The 17,312-nt window shown below is 32.4% G+C and overlaps 1 protein-coding gene across 5 annotated transcripts; it reads right to left on the reverse strand.

Moving 5' to 3' along the window:
- Positions 1 to 369: 369 nt before the first annotated feature.
- On the reverse strand, positions 370 to 17,249 carry LOC144850302 (V-type proton ATPase 116 kDa subunit a 1-like). 5 transcript variants are annotated; one of them, XM_078707563.1, is made up of 20 exons: positions 17,210 to 17,249; positions 16,177 to 16,321; positions 15,868 to 15,946; positions 14,461 to 14,558; positions 13,867 to 13,995; positions 11,411 to 11,440; positions 9,926 to 10,008; positions 9,385 to 9,511; positions 9,181 to 9,263; positions 8,793 to 8,886; positions 8,276 to 8,488; positions 7,792 to 7,942; positions 7,058 to 7,197; positions 6,398 to 6,619; positions 6,037 to 6,155; positions 5,360 to 5,564; positions 4,815 to 4,922; positions 2,348 to 2,594; positions 1,759 to 1,930; positions 370 to 1,352 (listed from the first exon to the last, which is right to left on the reverse strand). In XM_078707563.1, exons 2-20 carry the CDS (start codon positions 16,291 to 16,293, stop codon positions 1,259 to 1,261), a joined length of 2,511 nt encoding a protein of 836 aa, XP_078563689.1. In that variant the 5' UTR covers positions 16,294 to 16,321; positions 17,210 to 17,249; the 3' UTR covers positions 370 to 1,258. The 5 variants fall into 5 exon arrangements, with proteins under 5 accessions (XP_078563689.1, XP_078563681.1, XP_078563704.1 ...); XM_078707555.1 differs by having other exon boundaries at positions 9,926 to 10,029; XM_078707578.1 differs by lacking the exon at positions 11,411 to 11,440.
- Positions 17,250 to 17,312: the final 63 nt, after the last annotated feature.

Raw genomic sequence — 17,312 nt, forward strand, 5'->3', positions numbered from 1 at the left:
CTGATTATGTAATATAATTTATATCAGAAGTATTGCTTTTAATTATATATAATATCTATATCATATATTGTACACATTCACATAAAGTACATTTTAATAATTACTGACACCTGCTATGTTTCTATGTTATAATCATGTAAGTTGTTCTTTTGGTAGTATACAACTTACTAAAGTTAATAAACATTCAATTAAAGACATTGTATCTTGGTCTGATGTTGGTTTTACATTTTTCTGGTTTCGTTTACTCAATTTTAGCCTCTAAATAAACAATATGTGGTAAACCATGGACAATAAAATAACTTTGTTTTGAATTATAGTAATTAATATTTAAACTTAAAACACATATTTCGTCTTTTGTTATAGCTTAAAAATTAAACGTGAGTTTAAACAAAAAAACTCTTAATAAGTATTAACTACATAAGTTAATTACTTAAAAAACATAAATTATATTTAATCAAAACGATGATAAATTAATAATAATTTAATATGACAAAACTATAAATAAATTACATTTATTTTCTTAATAATTAACACCCAACTTCTAATACACATACTTCACTTTATGTAAAGACAAAACCTCACATTAGTCAACATATATAAATAATTATCCATAAATTTGCACCATTCCATTTAAAACATTTTAGATATAACCACTTAATATATAATAATATATATAATATATCTTGCAAAAACCACAAAATTAGTTTCAAATATGAAAACAAATTTGGAATAAAGTGAGGCAACCCATTGTGACTCGCTATTTGATGAACAAAACAAGTGTTAAATAGTGATCACAATGGCTTAACTCACATCATTCAGAATTTGTTTTATATTATCATATACATGTGTCTTGCAATTGTGTAAGTTTACTGTTATGCAATTACTACAATTGATCCCGTCAGAGGAATCATTTTAAACATTGGTAGGAGTTTTGTACGTAATTTCAGATGCTTTACGTTTGGTAACCAATATCAAATGAGTCACAATAATTGATCATTATTTAATTAATCAATAACCTTACCAAATAATTACCTTAAAATAATACTTTAATTATAAATAGCAAGGTGAACGCACTACATTAATAGCATTTAATTTGATCATAAAGTAATAAATATTACTCCATGATTTGATAGATAGTTGAGTCATGGAGTACTAAATATTACTCCACGGTTGAGTTGATACATCGTAAGTTGTATACATAATAGATTTCTAGGTTAGATCATATCTTCACAGTAGGTGGATGGATACTGTTTGATTGCTAGACGTCATCATCAGTGTTGAGTATTGGTTCAAAAGAGAAAGGACGGAATGGATGGCCTTCTCCTTTGTAGAATTTACTCTGGAACTCAACCCTAAAAGCAAAATATTGTGTTTTATTTGTGTCTAGAACAGTGGCGTAACGGATATGAGCACTCACTGCTAATGGGGGTCCATGAGCAGTCCCCAGAGGAAAAAAAGGCATTAAAAACAGAAAGAGGCATCCAGCATTGGAGGGCCACTTGGGGTTCCTAATCCAGGGGCCTCAGGAAATAAATGAAAATAATGTTCTCGACTAAAGTTGTGCAGTTATGTGATGATGTCATCAAGTTAATGACCCTTTTAGTTGGGATTGTGGTTTTACATTTGAAGTTATACAGATTATAAAAGATTATCAAGGATTATCAAGGATTATTTAAGATTATAAAAGATAATTAAAGATTATACTAAAGCCGATGTTCACATTTTATTCCAAAGGAACAAGATAATGTAAAGACTTACCAATGAAGACGAAGAGTATGCAAGAAGGCAGACAAGCCTTCCATAAACAGTAGAATACCAATGGTAAGCACTGCCCAGAATGCAAACAGCAGGTAAGTGGCAATAGCTCCTATGAACCCTTCCATTCCAAAGCCTAACGCCAACACCATCGTCCACAGTACCTCTGACAATTCTGTAAACAAAATACAGCAATCAGGTTATGATCAGTGATTCGAACCCCAACCTGTCGAGTGGCCGAGTGGTTAAGGCAGGGACGCCGCCACAGACCATATCTATACAATTGGCACATGTTTAAGTCACTCCTCGACCATTGTTCTGGTGGTAGAACAAGTCTTCTAACTAAAAACTGGAGGTCCAGTGTAAACATCTGGCTTTAAAGAACCCAGTACATCTTTCGGAAGAGTAGGGGGTTACCCCGGTGTACTGGTCCATTCAACCCCTGTCGTTGTGGACAGACGAACGAGCGCCGTTTGGTGGCAGCACTCGACATGAAGAGATACTCACCAGTATGAGTCATAGATGTAGATAGGCTGCTGTGTAAGAGATACAACCTAGCTACACAGTCATATACAACCCTTCAAAAACTTACCAGCATGGGCAAGGCTAAGAGCCCATAGACGTAGGTAGGATGCAGTGTGGGAGATGCAGCCTAGACAGTATTCAATGGTGTGGATTCCTTGGTAGATCAAAACCTCGCCAAGTTCAAACTCTTCCTGTTCAGATTCGTCCGAGCTGGTTGACTGCGATTCATCCAGTTCATCGTGGTGGATTATCTCGGCACTGTCATCGCCGAGTTGCTGCGACTTTGTCATTCTTGCACCCTGGTATCTTGATGTCTACGGTAAAATGGGGTAATTTATGAATTTAATTTCTATATTTTCAATACAGGTGATATAATCTGTACTTACCCACACAAAGTTACAATGCTTAGCATCCAATAAGAAAAAGTATCCAATCGAAGTACGATACTTTATAAGGATAGGTAAATTTGAGGCAATCCTTACTTGAATTTTTATTCAAAACTTACTGCCAGGGACATTTAAAGCTCAGTCTACACTATCAAACTTTATGTGACATATGTGATGTGCCCCTGATGATGTCATATCACTACCATATTTGGGCATATCACACTTTTTTGTCAAACTAGTTTGATAGTGTAGACAGATGAGATAACTTGTTTTGATGGTCACAAATATGAAATTTGGTTGGCAAGTAAGTTTTTACCACAAAATTAATTATCATTATACGTTTACTTAAAATCTGATGAAACCTTTCCACAAGTCAGTAGAGTATATCAATACATTTACAACGTTTTAAAAATATATATACTTTGGCATATTGCCAAGAATAGCTATCTAAGTTAATTCATTCACCTATTCAGGTGGCAATCCCGTTCACATACAAACATAAATCTACTACAGTCAACTCTCCCAATACCGCACTCTCTGAAAACCAGAAAAACTCTCCCAATACCAGACTTTTTTTTAGGACCAAAAGGTCCCAAATTGATTTTTACCATTAAAAACACATTCCGAATACCAGACTTTCCAGAAAATCAGACATATTTGGCCAGCCCAAAGGTGTCCGGTATTGGGAGAGTTGACTGTACTTGTGTGAACTTGCTATTGTTTCTGGCTTTCACACCAGTCCCACCCTTTCCCACTTATATTCCAAGTTTCCTGGACTTCCTGCATTCTCACTCCTGAGGACGATCAAAGCATATTGATCGAAACGTCGAGAAACTCAACAGTTCTTTTCCGAACTAATATATGTGGTGTACCGCAAAATTGATATCAATAAATCTACTAACTTACGCAATCCATCAGCTATAGTCCTTCTTCATTTGTTAATATATTTTTTTATTGTTATCAATGTAAACTATTTCTCACCTTTACTGGGTGTTTGTAACGCCAATACTCGACGCCAGGTTTAGCTACTAACAGCCAGGGGACGGCGAGAACGGCTATGACAACCAAGCCGACTTGAACGTAATACTGATGCGACAACAAGGTTAGAACAGAACAAAGCGTTAGAACAACATGCACTAATATTATTAAAGTAGCAAACAAGTATAGCTATACTACAGTAAAGCTATGTCTACACTATGTGATGTGCCCATTTATGGACATGATGATGTCATATCACTACCATATTTAGCTTATCACTACATCATCACTTTTTTTTGTCAAACTATAGTTTGATAGTGTAGACAGAGCTTTAGACATTAGATTTGGAGGAGAAACATACACAAGAAAAGATCAACAAATTATACTGCTAGTTCACTACACAGAGAAAGCTGAATTTAAAATACAAAAATGATTAGCGATATTAGTAATATTAGCTGTTTGGTTGTTTGCTTTGCCATCTCATTTTGTTGTAGTTCTAAATATAAATTAGCAAAAGAAGAAGATATTAATTAAAAGTAAACCTGCTAAAAAAAACAGCAAAAGCAATTAGTTGTATCAAAAACCTACAACAAATATGCAAAGAAAAAGTTTGATTATTTCACAATACCCAATGCAAAAAGTTGAAAAGTGAAATGTAGTGTGTTTATAGATTCACAACATTCAGTGTGAGGAGTGCATTAGTTTAGCTTCACAATATACCATGCAAAATACATACAGTTGTGCAGGGGAAAATTAGATGAAGAGTGAATTTAATAATTACTAAAAAAAGCAAAGCATGCATACTGTACCTGTACAAGAATGACCTCTGACCCGAGTATGCAACCTCCCTTATTCTTTGTTTATATACATGCTTTCTCTAGATAATACTATCTATTAACTTAAGTCTACTACCAGTAGCCTACCCATTGATTCCACTAAATCCTGCCATCCTAACCTCCTGGGTTTAAGTCTTCCACGTTACCAATACTGTGTCACTACAGTACTAAGAATCATAACAAACCATAAACCCCATTGTTTATACTAAATGCTCTCTCATTTCAGAATCAAATCTTGCACAGTACTATGCCATTACTTAAGCATCGTAACTTAAGTAGCAAGAATTGGTCTCAAGTAAACAAACCACAAAATGATAAATGTGATGAAATGTACCTTCCCGTGAGGTGAGTGATGTTCCCGATATGATACAAATGGTTTAGCTAGCAACATCCAGGGCACTGCTAAAACTGCTACGAGAAGAATGAATATTTGAAGACCATACTGTTCAGGAAAAAAGATTAATAATTAAATGTTAATCTCTTATTGAAATTGTACATTATGCTTTTGCACAGCCGCTTCACCTGTACCCAATCACAGATTAGCTTAGTTTCAGCTGTAAAGGAATGACTACATTAGGTACCAAACGACCACATTAGGTAACAAATGACCGCATTAGGTACCAAATGACCGCATTAGGTACCAAATGACCACATTAGGTACCAAGTACTGCTACGATGAACTGTAGACAAAATATTAAATGTTACTTGGCTGTGACTTGGGGTTGGCTAATAATATTCATATTCAAAATACTAGTCACTTGAAGCCTGTAAAAATATAATAATGCAAATCAAATATATGAAATCGTTTTGTATTGTAGTAAATAATAATTCTGGCTTTTATTATGCAATTAGCACGAGTGTTTAATAACAGCTCCTTACCTGTCCACTGTACATCATGTCTCCATCTGTTAGTAGGAACATGTTAATCATAGTAATGATTAAGCTGGGTGCCTGAGCAGATGAGTCACCATCATACTTGAACCATTTGAAGATAATGAGGAAACACATGTAACCAAAGATAAATGTGAGGAAAATAAACTGAGGGATGAATTCACACCAGATGTTGATGAACTTTCTGAAGTAACTAGAAGAAAAAAGAGAAAAAAAAAATGTTATTAAATATATATTATTATAGAGTTTATTTTTCGTCATGTAGAGGTACATAATGCATGCTTACTTTAACTACTTACGAAGTAGCATTTGTTGTATTCGATTGGGAACTTTCGTTGTTAACATAAAGATTCATTGAGTATTTTTTGTATTCGAATGGTAAATTTTAAACGGATTGTGCTCAACAGAAAATCATCCAAATAGAAAACGTTCTATCTTGCGCTGATAGCTAGGGTTAGATATGAGCCCAAGGTAGGTACTTCAACAATGCTTGGTTCCTACTGGAGAAGCAATGCAAGGACGTAACGCAATGTACGTGAGTTGACCAATCACAAGCGATGGATTATTCAAACCCTTGCTTGTCATTGGTCAACACGCTTAGTTTGCGTTTGCGTCGCGTCCTAGTGGGAACCAAGCTCTACGAATACAAGTGTTTGTATACTTACACATGGTTGAATATACCTAGTATGACACCAAACACCATTTGAGTAACACCAACTATCACAGACATCTTCATCTTGTATGAGTTGAGGAAGGTGATTTTATTATTAGACACTTGCCAAATCTAACAAATAAGAAATAATAATATTTTATAATAATAATAATAGTATCTAATTTAACTAGTTTTTAGTGGGCCTCCTCCTATCACAAGCCCCTGGAGTTTCAAGGAATTCATCTTTTTAAAATTTGTTTTACTCCTTTTTTTGTTATGTGTTTTGTTTATGAGATGAATAAAGAGAAATTGATTTATACAGAGAGTCACTAGCTTGATATTTGATTTGTGAGTAAATTGTCCAATATACTTACTGGATCTAATCCCAAGGGATAAGGTTCAGCCGAAACGTTAGGATTCAACTGATACATGCCTTCTCCTTTAACGGTCTCATCAAACATGGCCGACACATTCCACTTGGAACCAAATATATTTATAGCTTTTGAAAATATATCATTATAGATGAATCCACAATACATCGCAAAAGCACCCATCAATAAGATGATATAACGGCCACCAAGGAAAATACCAAAAACCTGTCAAAGAATTATTAAGAATATTAAAAATTGTTTGTGTTTAGTGGAATCTTACTGGTTGTACTAAATATCTTTTATTTTTCATTTCTAGAGAGAATTATTTAAACAATTTTTTATTTAATACGATATATAAAATGTACAAAACGATAGCACTCGCTAAAAATGTTTGTATTACAATAAAAATAGTAATTTAAAATCTATAAAAATACAAATATATATACAAATGTTTTCTTAAGTCTTTAAAGTATGAAAATCTTTTAATTAAACAAAGAGACATACCATGGGCCTAACAAACCAATCTGGGTGGAACATTTAACAGTCAAATATGCTCAGACTTAGGCAGATCCAAGGGAACCACCCTCAAACCCCCAAAACAAGGTTTTTTAGCATTTAATAGGATTTAAACCAAGAGGTATTGTGAGTAATTACAAATGTTACCTCGTCATTTCCGAATGCTTCCTGCAGTTTACGTTCATTCAACACGAGATACAAGCCAATCAGAAACATGATAAAGCCGTGACCCAGGTCACCAAACATGACACCAAAAAGGAACGGGAATGTGATGATGGCATATGGAGCTGAGGATAAAGATTAATTTAAAATTATTATAATAATAAAGAAATATTGCACAAATTACAAATGTGATCTTCTTTCCAGAATTTAGAAAACAACAAAACACAAAGAAAACGTATGAAAAAACACCAGACCACAGCGGGGACCGTGGTTCTCTTTCATTCGTGGTTTAATCAATACAGGATTGCCTATTGGTTTTAACATGTTGTTCTCCGTGCATCAGTGTTAAGCTCTATCTACACTATCAAACTAGTTTGACAAAGTGCGATGTGCCCAAATATGGTAGTGATATGCCCAAATATGGTACTGTAGTGATATGACTTCATAATGTCCATATATGGGCACATCATATTTTGTTGTCACATAAAGTTTGATAGTGTAGACAGAGCTTTAGGCTGTTCAGCTCTGTCTACACTATCATATCAAACTTTATGTGAAAAAAAAATGCAATGTGCCCATATATGGACATGATGATGTCATATCACTACCATATAACTAGTTTGATAGTAAAGACAGCACTTTAAAGGCATAACCAGATATATTTATCAGATAGATTTATTCTTGCTAGATGGAGTATCAAACCAATTGTCTGCCATTACCTGGATTAACTTCTCTGTAACTTGCGACACCGTATGCATCTACTATACTCTGGAATACAGCGGTGAACTTGTTAGTGTTGTTGTAGGTGGGTGGTTGCTCATTAGAGGTCATTTTATTTAGAATCGACGGAACACTGGAACCACTTTTCTCCTAAAAAACAGAACGATTTGAAAAGCTACGTAAGAAAAAGTTGAGAACATGGTGCCAATCTAATTGGCTATTTCGCATTCTTTAAGCGTGGTTCCCACCAGCGACGCAAAGTAAGAAAATGTCCTTCTAATAATTGTGTTTTCCCCCGCCTGCGTGAAATCAAACCTGCAATGTTTGCAGCACTGTTGCGTCATCGTCGTTCCCACTTGTGATACAGCACTTTGCGTTGATACGTCACTGCATTGCGTTCTATTGGGAACCACGCTTTAGAACTACGTTTAATGTTTTATATTCCAAATTGGATAACAAAACTGAAAATAACACAACACTTACAGTTCCACGTCTTAGAGCAGCTTGTATGTGTTCTAGATCTGCCACGGGACACCAGCACTCACCAATCAGACACTTTTGAGTAACATCAAGATTGAACAAGTTAAGGGTGTGGTAAACCGCTTTAAGTTTGCGTACTTTAATGAACCAGAGCCGGATGTTACTGGCTGCGGAGTGGAGTACTCGTTGGCGATGCTCCTCGGTTTGTCCCAATACCTACAAAAGAAATTGATGTATATTTTATTGTAGTTTTAACTTTTAAAAATATATGATCATAAACTGTACTAAGCACTACACTGTCAATTCATAGAACTCTGGCTGGAGCTAAACTATTATATTACATAATTATATAGTAAACATTACATAGAATTTAACGAAGTGTCCTCTTAATAAGTGTGTTCCTTGAATAGGGGTTGGCTGTTACTAGTGTTAAAACATATAAATCATATAGCTTTATTTCGTCCACAAAACAAGTGGAAATAATGATGCTTGTCTCATACAAAGATAAAACATAGCTTACTGTGTTAAGATCTTCGATCCTTGTCATAACACCCATTGCCATTTCTCTGCGTTCACTTTGCATCTCTGGACATGGGTACAGACTTGCTCGGAATCTAATGCAGAAAATTCAGTGTAAATATAATGTTCTCTAATGGGTTACCAAATTGTGTATGAGCAACAACAAAACTTGAGTTTAAAAAGTTATAATAGCCCTGTATGTAAAATGTTTAGTATTTTTGAATTAATACAGTAGAGCCCTATTAAGCTCTGTCTACACTATCAAACTTTATGTGACAACAAAAATGTGATGTGCCCATAAATGGACATGATGATGTCATATCACTACCATATTTAAGCATATCACTACCATATTTAAGCATATTACTACCATATATGGGCACACATACCCTTCACAGATTTTCTTGACTCTGCTTTTGAGCTGTTCACCTTGGAAGAAAATAATGAACACAGATTTGTGCACTTGATCTCCCTAAAAAAAAGAAGACAAATATTGATTGAAATCTGAAATATTCTTTTTTATCTGAGGTCATTAAAATTTGTGTCGTTTACAACTATATATATAATTTTACAGAATTTAAGTGTTGACTTACCGTAGTTGGATCTTCTAATGGAGCGTCTATTACTGCCTGCCGGAGGAACACGTTTCCGTGACATACTCTCCACAACATCTGTTCAAAGGCTGGTATGCGTTCACGGTTGATTACTCCTGCCAGGAAGCTACAAATAAAAATATAATTTTGTATTTATTATCTGCATTAGTGTATTTGCATTGCTTAAAAGGTTTCAAATAATTCTTTAAGAACTCTATCTTTGGCAGTACATTGGTTTTCTTGGTCAAATTGTTTGGTTTATTAAGCTTTTTCCTGATTTACTTAACAATTTTTAACTTTCTTTTTACGTTTGTGTTAAACAGCACATAGAGACTATTTGTATTGTGTGCTATACAAATTCAAAACCATTAAGCCATTACTCCTAGTGTCAACCATGACACTTCCCGTGAGAAATTTAGACACATATGCTAATCATGATTCCAAAGATACAGCCAGCAAACTAATGGCAGCACAAGCATGGAGTTTATCATTTTAATAATAGAACATTGATTGTATTTCGTATCTGTTGTTAAGTTCTTACCCAAGCCTCATCGGAACACCCTGTCTAGGCCCGTCATCTCCAAGCAGCTTGTGGTTCTCTTCATCCCGGTCTGCGTCATGCATCTGCTGGTGATGCAATTCAGCCTAGTGAGTTGAATCGTACATACGAACAACAAATGATCAACAACAACAGGAGTGCATACCACCACCATGCATGCACGAAACAAATAGGGCGCAAAAAAAGAGATAAAAACACAACACTATTTCATACTACTGTGACAAAAGCAGATGCAAAAGCTACTACGCATTACGATATTTACATGCAGTGACGGCATCTGGAACGGAACTTGTTTAGTGTTCATTTTAACCAAATTTGTTTTTGTTTAAAGCTCTGTCTACACTATCAAACTAGTTTGTAGTAAGTGTGATGTGCCCAAGTATCATAGTGATATGACATCATGTCCATATATGGGCACATCACATTTTTTTGTCCACATAAAGTTTGATAGTGTAGACAGAGCTTTAATAATAATGATTTTATAAGTCTTTATACAGAACAGAACGGACTTAAAATTAATTTAAAACATTGTTGTTCTCTTGCCAATATGCCGCCACTGTTAGCATGATCATGTGACAATATGTAAGGAATTGTGGGATTATATTACAATAAAATACAGACATTCAGATGAGCTACATTGGTTTAATGATCATAATAATGGGTTACTGTACACTAATAAGGAAATACAGTGTAATTACAGCACACTGGAGTGAAGACATAAATTATGAAGAATTCAGATTTATGAATAAATAAGTAAATGTTAATATTTGACAACAAACATGGAGAATGAAATGATATAAATTCAAAGATGGATATTCTATATTGAATAATTGATTGATTGATTTTTTTTGTCTTTGTCATTGAATTAAAATATGTTTAAAAGAAATGTAAAAAAAGTTAAAACAACATTAACAAATTAAAATATTTAACAATAATAGAAAGTTGATGGAAACTGTAGTTACAATTGCTAATGTATGATTTAGTTAAAAATGTATTTAAAAACATATCTACATACATGTAAATATGGTATAATAATAATATGATGTAGATAAATAATATGAAAATAAATTATAATATTAAGTATGATAAAGAAGAGGTTATATTATTAGTAAAATATGAGCAACATAGTGCTACAATATACAGGGGAGTAGGTAGATTTGTTTTAATCAAAATTAAATTAGTTCTTTATTTAGTTCTATAAATATGAGAAAGTAATAAGTTATTTCTTTGGTTTTAATTTTTGTTTAAAATTATTTCATATTAATAACTTCATCATTACAGTGAATTTGTTTACGAGAGTTTAGACTTTAATATGAAAATATAAATCATAAACTAAAAAAGCATGACTTTTAAAAAAAAAGTAAAACATAGATTTCATGCAAATGATTTGCTGTTTTTAGAGATTTTTAAAATTTACAAAGTGACAATAATTTTAAAATGCGATCACTTCGAAAAATGCTCACTTACATGAACGGACAGAAGGGCTGAGAAGGACGACTAAAGAAGGAAAACGAGGAAGTCTTCAAATGTTATCACTTTTTGAAAAATGTGTGTACAATCACAAATATTATAAATTTTTGACAAAAAATAGATTCATATACAAACACATTCATCACTATAAAATTAACATTAAAAATTAGTGTTTTTACAGTAAGCAAATTATTATATTATATTTTCATAACAATAATTAAAGTGTGATAAATAAATACATATAAAATATAACTGGTTGATAAAAATAATAAACAGCAACATGCTTAATAACAGGCAAAATATGTGTACTGCCTAAGCCTAATTACAATACACTACTATTTTATAGTTTGATAATTATAATATATACAACTAATTTCTAAATATTGCATGGTCATAATTATAATCATTATAACAACTATAAATTTCTAAATATTGTTAGCATGGTGGTGGAAGTTACTATTTTTGTAATTCAAAAATAATGATTGAAATTTATTTCCAAATGATAGGTTACTGTGTAATAATTGTAGCTACTTAAAATAATTTATTACAAATGATTCGCACAGTATACTTTTCAGTTTTCTTAGTTGTCATCTATAAATGTACAGTTAAATGTAGAAATGAATTCATGATATATGCTGCATACAAAACAAATGGCCTTCGAGCAGTTGTAATTTATGTGAGATGTCTCATATCATTTTATAACAAATATGATGAAATATGTTTAGGGTATGTAGTCTTGTTCATTGCGGTGTTTAGGTTTAAAAACTATAATACTACCAGTCATTGTCACTAAAATAAAGGTATTTGATCTAGTCGTCATAAATTAGAAGGGTTATCATCAAATATTTGTTTCATATTGTTTGTTAGGAATGTTATTAAAGATATTTTGTCCCCTGAAAAAATAATTTTGTAACATTTTTTGTTGTTGAATATGCATTTTTAATGTTACATATTTACCTTAAAAAACTAAATTTAAAGCAAAAAATAGTCAGATTGGCTGCCAGCCAATTGGTTTTTGGTAAAATTTAACTGTTTATTTTGTCTTTTTATGAGTGAAAACATGATTTTTTTTGCATTTTTTTTTTCGAAAGTGATTAACTGAATTAAAACTGCAAAATGGACTATTCAAAGTCTGATTTTATTTCATTTGTCATGATTTTGGAGGACAATACATCTTTAACAAAACATACATATGACTGCATGAGTATGAGATGGGATAACTAGTGCCTTTTGAAAGAAATCTACTAGGTACACAGCAACAACACAATTTATGGAATAACAGTGTACAACAAGCATCGCAGCAAATGGCACATTTTAGGGGAAATGTGGGTGGCAGGTAGAAAAGGGATATTTTCAAACGTGAAATTGGGGTCGAAGGTCGATTAAAAACTCAAAATAAATATCGATAGATTGATAAAATAATAACTAAACAACAATGTTAAAAAAAGGTTTGGGGAAAAAAGGTTACTATTTAAAAAACCTAAAATGCAAACATTGGGATGGAAGTAAAATAAAACTACAGGAGTACTAAAATCAAACGCAAGGATTGGAAAAGGAACGAAGGGATCTACTAACTAATAAAAAACAAAAAGGTTTTAAAATCTATTATAATCCAAAATTTATGTAAGATTGTTTATTACCGAGGATATAATTTAAATTATCAAACTATTGCAAAACTCGAGGTGGCATAAATCCTGCCCTCAATTTTAAAACATCACATGTTTAATGGATTACAATAAATGTACATTAAAGAAAACCCCATCAAAATTCAACAAACAAAACTATTATTCTTTTTTAAAAAAACCTTTAGAAACTTCTAAAAAAACCAAAAACAATTTAAATGCATTGGTATGGTTAAAAAAGAGACCAAATAAACATAAATTTAAAGAAAAAGAACGAAATAAACTAAAAACGTAATCATTTAAAAATACTACCATGAAGCTATGAGCAGTAACAATATCAAACATTAATTGGTCTAAGTTGCTCTAGAAACAAATCCAAAATTTATGAGCTATGTAATTGTAATGTATTAGATAATGTTAACATAGAACATCAATTTGGGGGACACCTACAGGACCCAACAAAGTTTCCCAATAGGAGTGTCCTCTGAATAGAAATTGGCTGTAGTGTTTATAACAGATATTTTATTTAGTTGCTTAAGGGTTGACTGTAAAGTACATATAGCACATTGTTTGTCTCAAAAGAAACTGTCCCTTTAATAGAGGTGACACCTGAATAGGAGTGTCCCAAAAAGGAGGTTCTACTGTAATCAATGTATAATACCTACATTGACTAATTAGAGATTTTTTATCATTTCATTCATTCTATAATTCCTGTAAATAATTTTAATTACTAAAAAAATGGAATTAAAAAAATATTTTGATGAAGTTTTCTTTTATAAGATATATAAGATAGATAAGATATATAAGTAGATATAAATAATGTTCACGCACCTCATCAAAGAAATGCTGAGTCTTGCGCAATATATGCTTCAATTCAGTAAGCTCAAGGAAGTTACGCTTCAATGCTTCTTGATTCGTGTTCACTTCTTTCATTTCATTCTCAAGTTTCTCAAAGCATGCCTACAAAATAACATTAATGAAGAGTTAATGAATTTTCTAAAGCTCTGTCTACACTACTATTTTGAAAAAAAAAAAAAAGATAATGTGCCCAAATATGGTAGTGATATGACATCATCATGTCCATATATGGGCACATTGCATTTTTTTGTCACATAAAGTTTGATAGTGGAGACAAGTCAACCCTAATTTTTAATCCATAGTACTATACTGTTTATGGAGTGCAAATGCTATTATGTAAGAATTACTAATTATAATTTGTCATGCCTCAAGTTCAGATTGGAAATCTTAATTGTATTATGAAGTCTACGGCTTATCTAATTATCTATCTATGTAAGCTGTGAGCTACATCTCATTTTTTTGTAAGTCAAATTACATTCTATAAAAAACTTACCCGAATATCATAATTATCAATGATGTTATTACATAATTGTTTAAAACATTTTTTTTTACAGTTTTATGGCTTACCTCTAAATCGATCATTTCTCTTGGGATTGGTGAGTCTGGAACAGAGGGGGGAATGACTATTGGTATACCAGCACGCTGGATTTCCTTTTCAAGGAAACCTGAAAAGATGACATATTTAAATTTATTTATAACTAATTTTACATTACAAAAACTTTAAAAAAGACCTTAACTTTATTGTTTATTTCAATTCAATTTATTCTTTATTTTTTTTACATGAACAATAAAACATACATAAAATACACATGCTAAACTCTAACAGAGAACTTTAACTTAGAATTCATTATTTAAACCATGGATATTAATATTATGAACTTCCCTATATCTCTATGTTTGAATTATCATACTAGGCTTTTTACTATAAATAATTTAATATTTAAATATGTAACAATTGTATTACTCTTGGGAGGTATACTGTACATTATTAATCATAATTTGCTTTTGGTTGTAACCACATTGAATAGATTTATTTCTGATTCATAAATTAAATAATCCTCATCATTATTGCCACCCCTATGAAAGAATGGAATAAGCTCATATTAATATTATGCGAAGCGTAGTATTGATTTTGACTTAACCTTTAAATGCGTGGGATATTAGACAGCAAGGATATTTTTCAAGATTATTATTATTAATACACATTGATAAAACCAGCATACCTTTCATTGGTATAAATCAATTGAAATTCAATTTTAATTTTAAGTGTGATTTCAATAAACAACTTTTAATAGTACTACTATTAACTATAGTTCTATATCTGCATACTGAATATATACAATATGAACTTTGGTCATAAACCATGTTATTCATACAAATACCAGCACAAATTACAACTGAATTTGCAGGTATGACCTGGTTACAGATAAGATGAATACTAGAATGATACTAATACAAAGGCTGGCTAGCAAATGCAGATTAGGCTAGATTAAATTTGTCAACATTCACGGTAGTAGTACTGTATTACTATATAAGCCAGTGAAATAGGTTACAGTACTTTTTACTATATATTTATGAGGAGGCGGGTGGGGTGTTGACGAGGGCTAAAGCTCTGTCTACACTATCAAACTGGTTTGACAAAAAAAGTGTGATGTGCTATAACATGGTTGTGATATGACATCATCATGTCCATATATGGGCACATCACATTTTTTTGTCACATAAAGTTTGATAGTGTAGACAGCTTTAAAGCATTGTGAATTAAGTGCCGAATATAATATTATCTTTTGCATTGTATATTCCGAAATTTATGGTGTTAACTGTTAGATGATCCGACTATGGTTGCAGTTACATTGCATGCCTATGTACCCTGAGGAAAAATATACCAAACATCATGATTTTTCATACTAAATAATCCAAAATCACAACATTCTTTGGACAAAATTCATAGAATACAAAATTTGTTTGACATACGTAGTTTTCTTTCCATCTCATCGCATCGTCTGACTTCATTCACAAATTTTCTTTGGAACGCATTTACATCTGGATTAAGCTAGAAGAACAATCAGAAAAGTTGAGTGATTTGATTTTGATAAAATGTTTAATAAATGATATAGTTTTAAATTCAACTTTATTGTAAAGTTATTAATAAAAATCAAAGACAAATGAATTTCAGGCATTTTTCCAAGACTTAAATATTTGGAATACTATAGAATAACAGCATGATATAAATTATAGGAAATACAATTTTGAATTAAAATGTGTCTTTTTGTATTTACTTACATCTCTAAATTGAACCAATCCAAGTTCTCCAAGCTCCGCGACACATGCGTAAGCTGCCTCTGATTGGAGGAACAGCTGTGCAAGGGTCATCTCCTCACTCCTAAACAACGACCCCATCCTGACTGATTTATAATAGACTTGTTTTCTGTTGTAAAAAACAATAAAGAGTTCAATAAAGAGTTGCTATTTCATCATTTTTGTTTTCGGGTAGGAAACACCCAATTTCATGGCCCGCCATTATTGTGAAAATTTTGTCCATATGTATGGCATGTTTAAAATTGGTCTTCTTTATCAATTGTGTCTTGGTCGCATACTCTATGTCAACTATTATGCCCGATATCTATAGTATAGTTTAAGATTTATTCAATGCATTTCTAATCAGAATTATAAAATTCTGTCCAGCAGAGAACAGACGATGTACTTAAACTCAGTTGCGATGAAAGTAATTTTCAGTATTCTGTACGGAGCACAACATTGTCTTCATTGCGTACAGTACGATTTACAAACAACGGTTAGGACGCTGTTATCGTCATTTTTCACAAACATCTAGATGGATGTTTTATTTACTTTCTATTCTTACCTCGCAGCACGCCATACAAAATACCGTAAATTTAAGTTGAAATGAATGTATCGTAACCAAACAAAATAAAACGCAAATTCTTGATTTCATCCTAAACCAAAAAGCTTACTTTACTGGAGCTTACCAACACCATAGATGTTGGTATACACGATACCTCACTACCTATGCCTAGCTTAGGGATAGGATTAAGAATAGAGCACTCTTACACACAGTGAAAGTAGTTCACACACACAAGAGAGCCAAACATAAAAAGTACATTAAATTGATGTGATACTGATAGATGAGAGTAGGCCTGGGGCTGGGCCTAGACATTTTTCTCCTCATTACAACGACCAAACGAGCTATCAAAATAGGCTGAAACATTTCTAACAATTACTTCATATATTTATAAAATTCATCAACGTTACCTAAGAGATAAAAAACCTTTATATTCACAAAAAACGATAAAATTACCTCAATTGTTTTCCTCCTGCTGCTTCTGCCACATCAGGAAGGTCCGTCAATTACACGACGTGAGGTATAGAGGGCGCTACGCAAATTTCCAATATTTATTTTA

Source organism: Antedon bifida, chromosome 1 (assembly GCF_963402885.1).
Source record: "Antedon bifida chromosome 1, ecAntBifi1.1, whole genome shotgun sequence".
In the NCBI taxonomy this organism is placed as follows: Eukaryota; Metazoa; Echinodermata; class Crinoidea; order Comatulida; family Antedonidae; genus Antedon; species Antedon bifida.

Coding starts and splice junctions, on each gene's coding strand:
- LOC144850302 (XM_078707555.1), bottom strand. CDS start 16,293: ATGGGGTCGTTGTTTAGGAGTGAGGAGATGACCCTTGCACAGCTGTTC. Junction 9,512..9,925: donor GGTGTTCCGATGAGGCTTGG/GTAAGAACTTAA, acceptor TTTTATTTGTAG/CTTCCTGGCAGGAGTAATCA. Junction 6,156..6,397: donor ATCCCTTGGGATTAGATCCA/GTAAGTATATTG, acceptor CTTATTTGTTAG/ATTTGGCAAGTGTCTAATAA.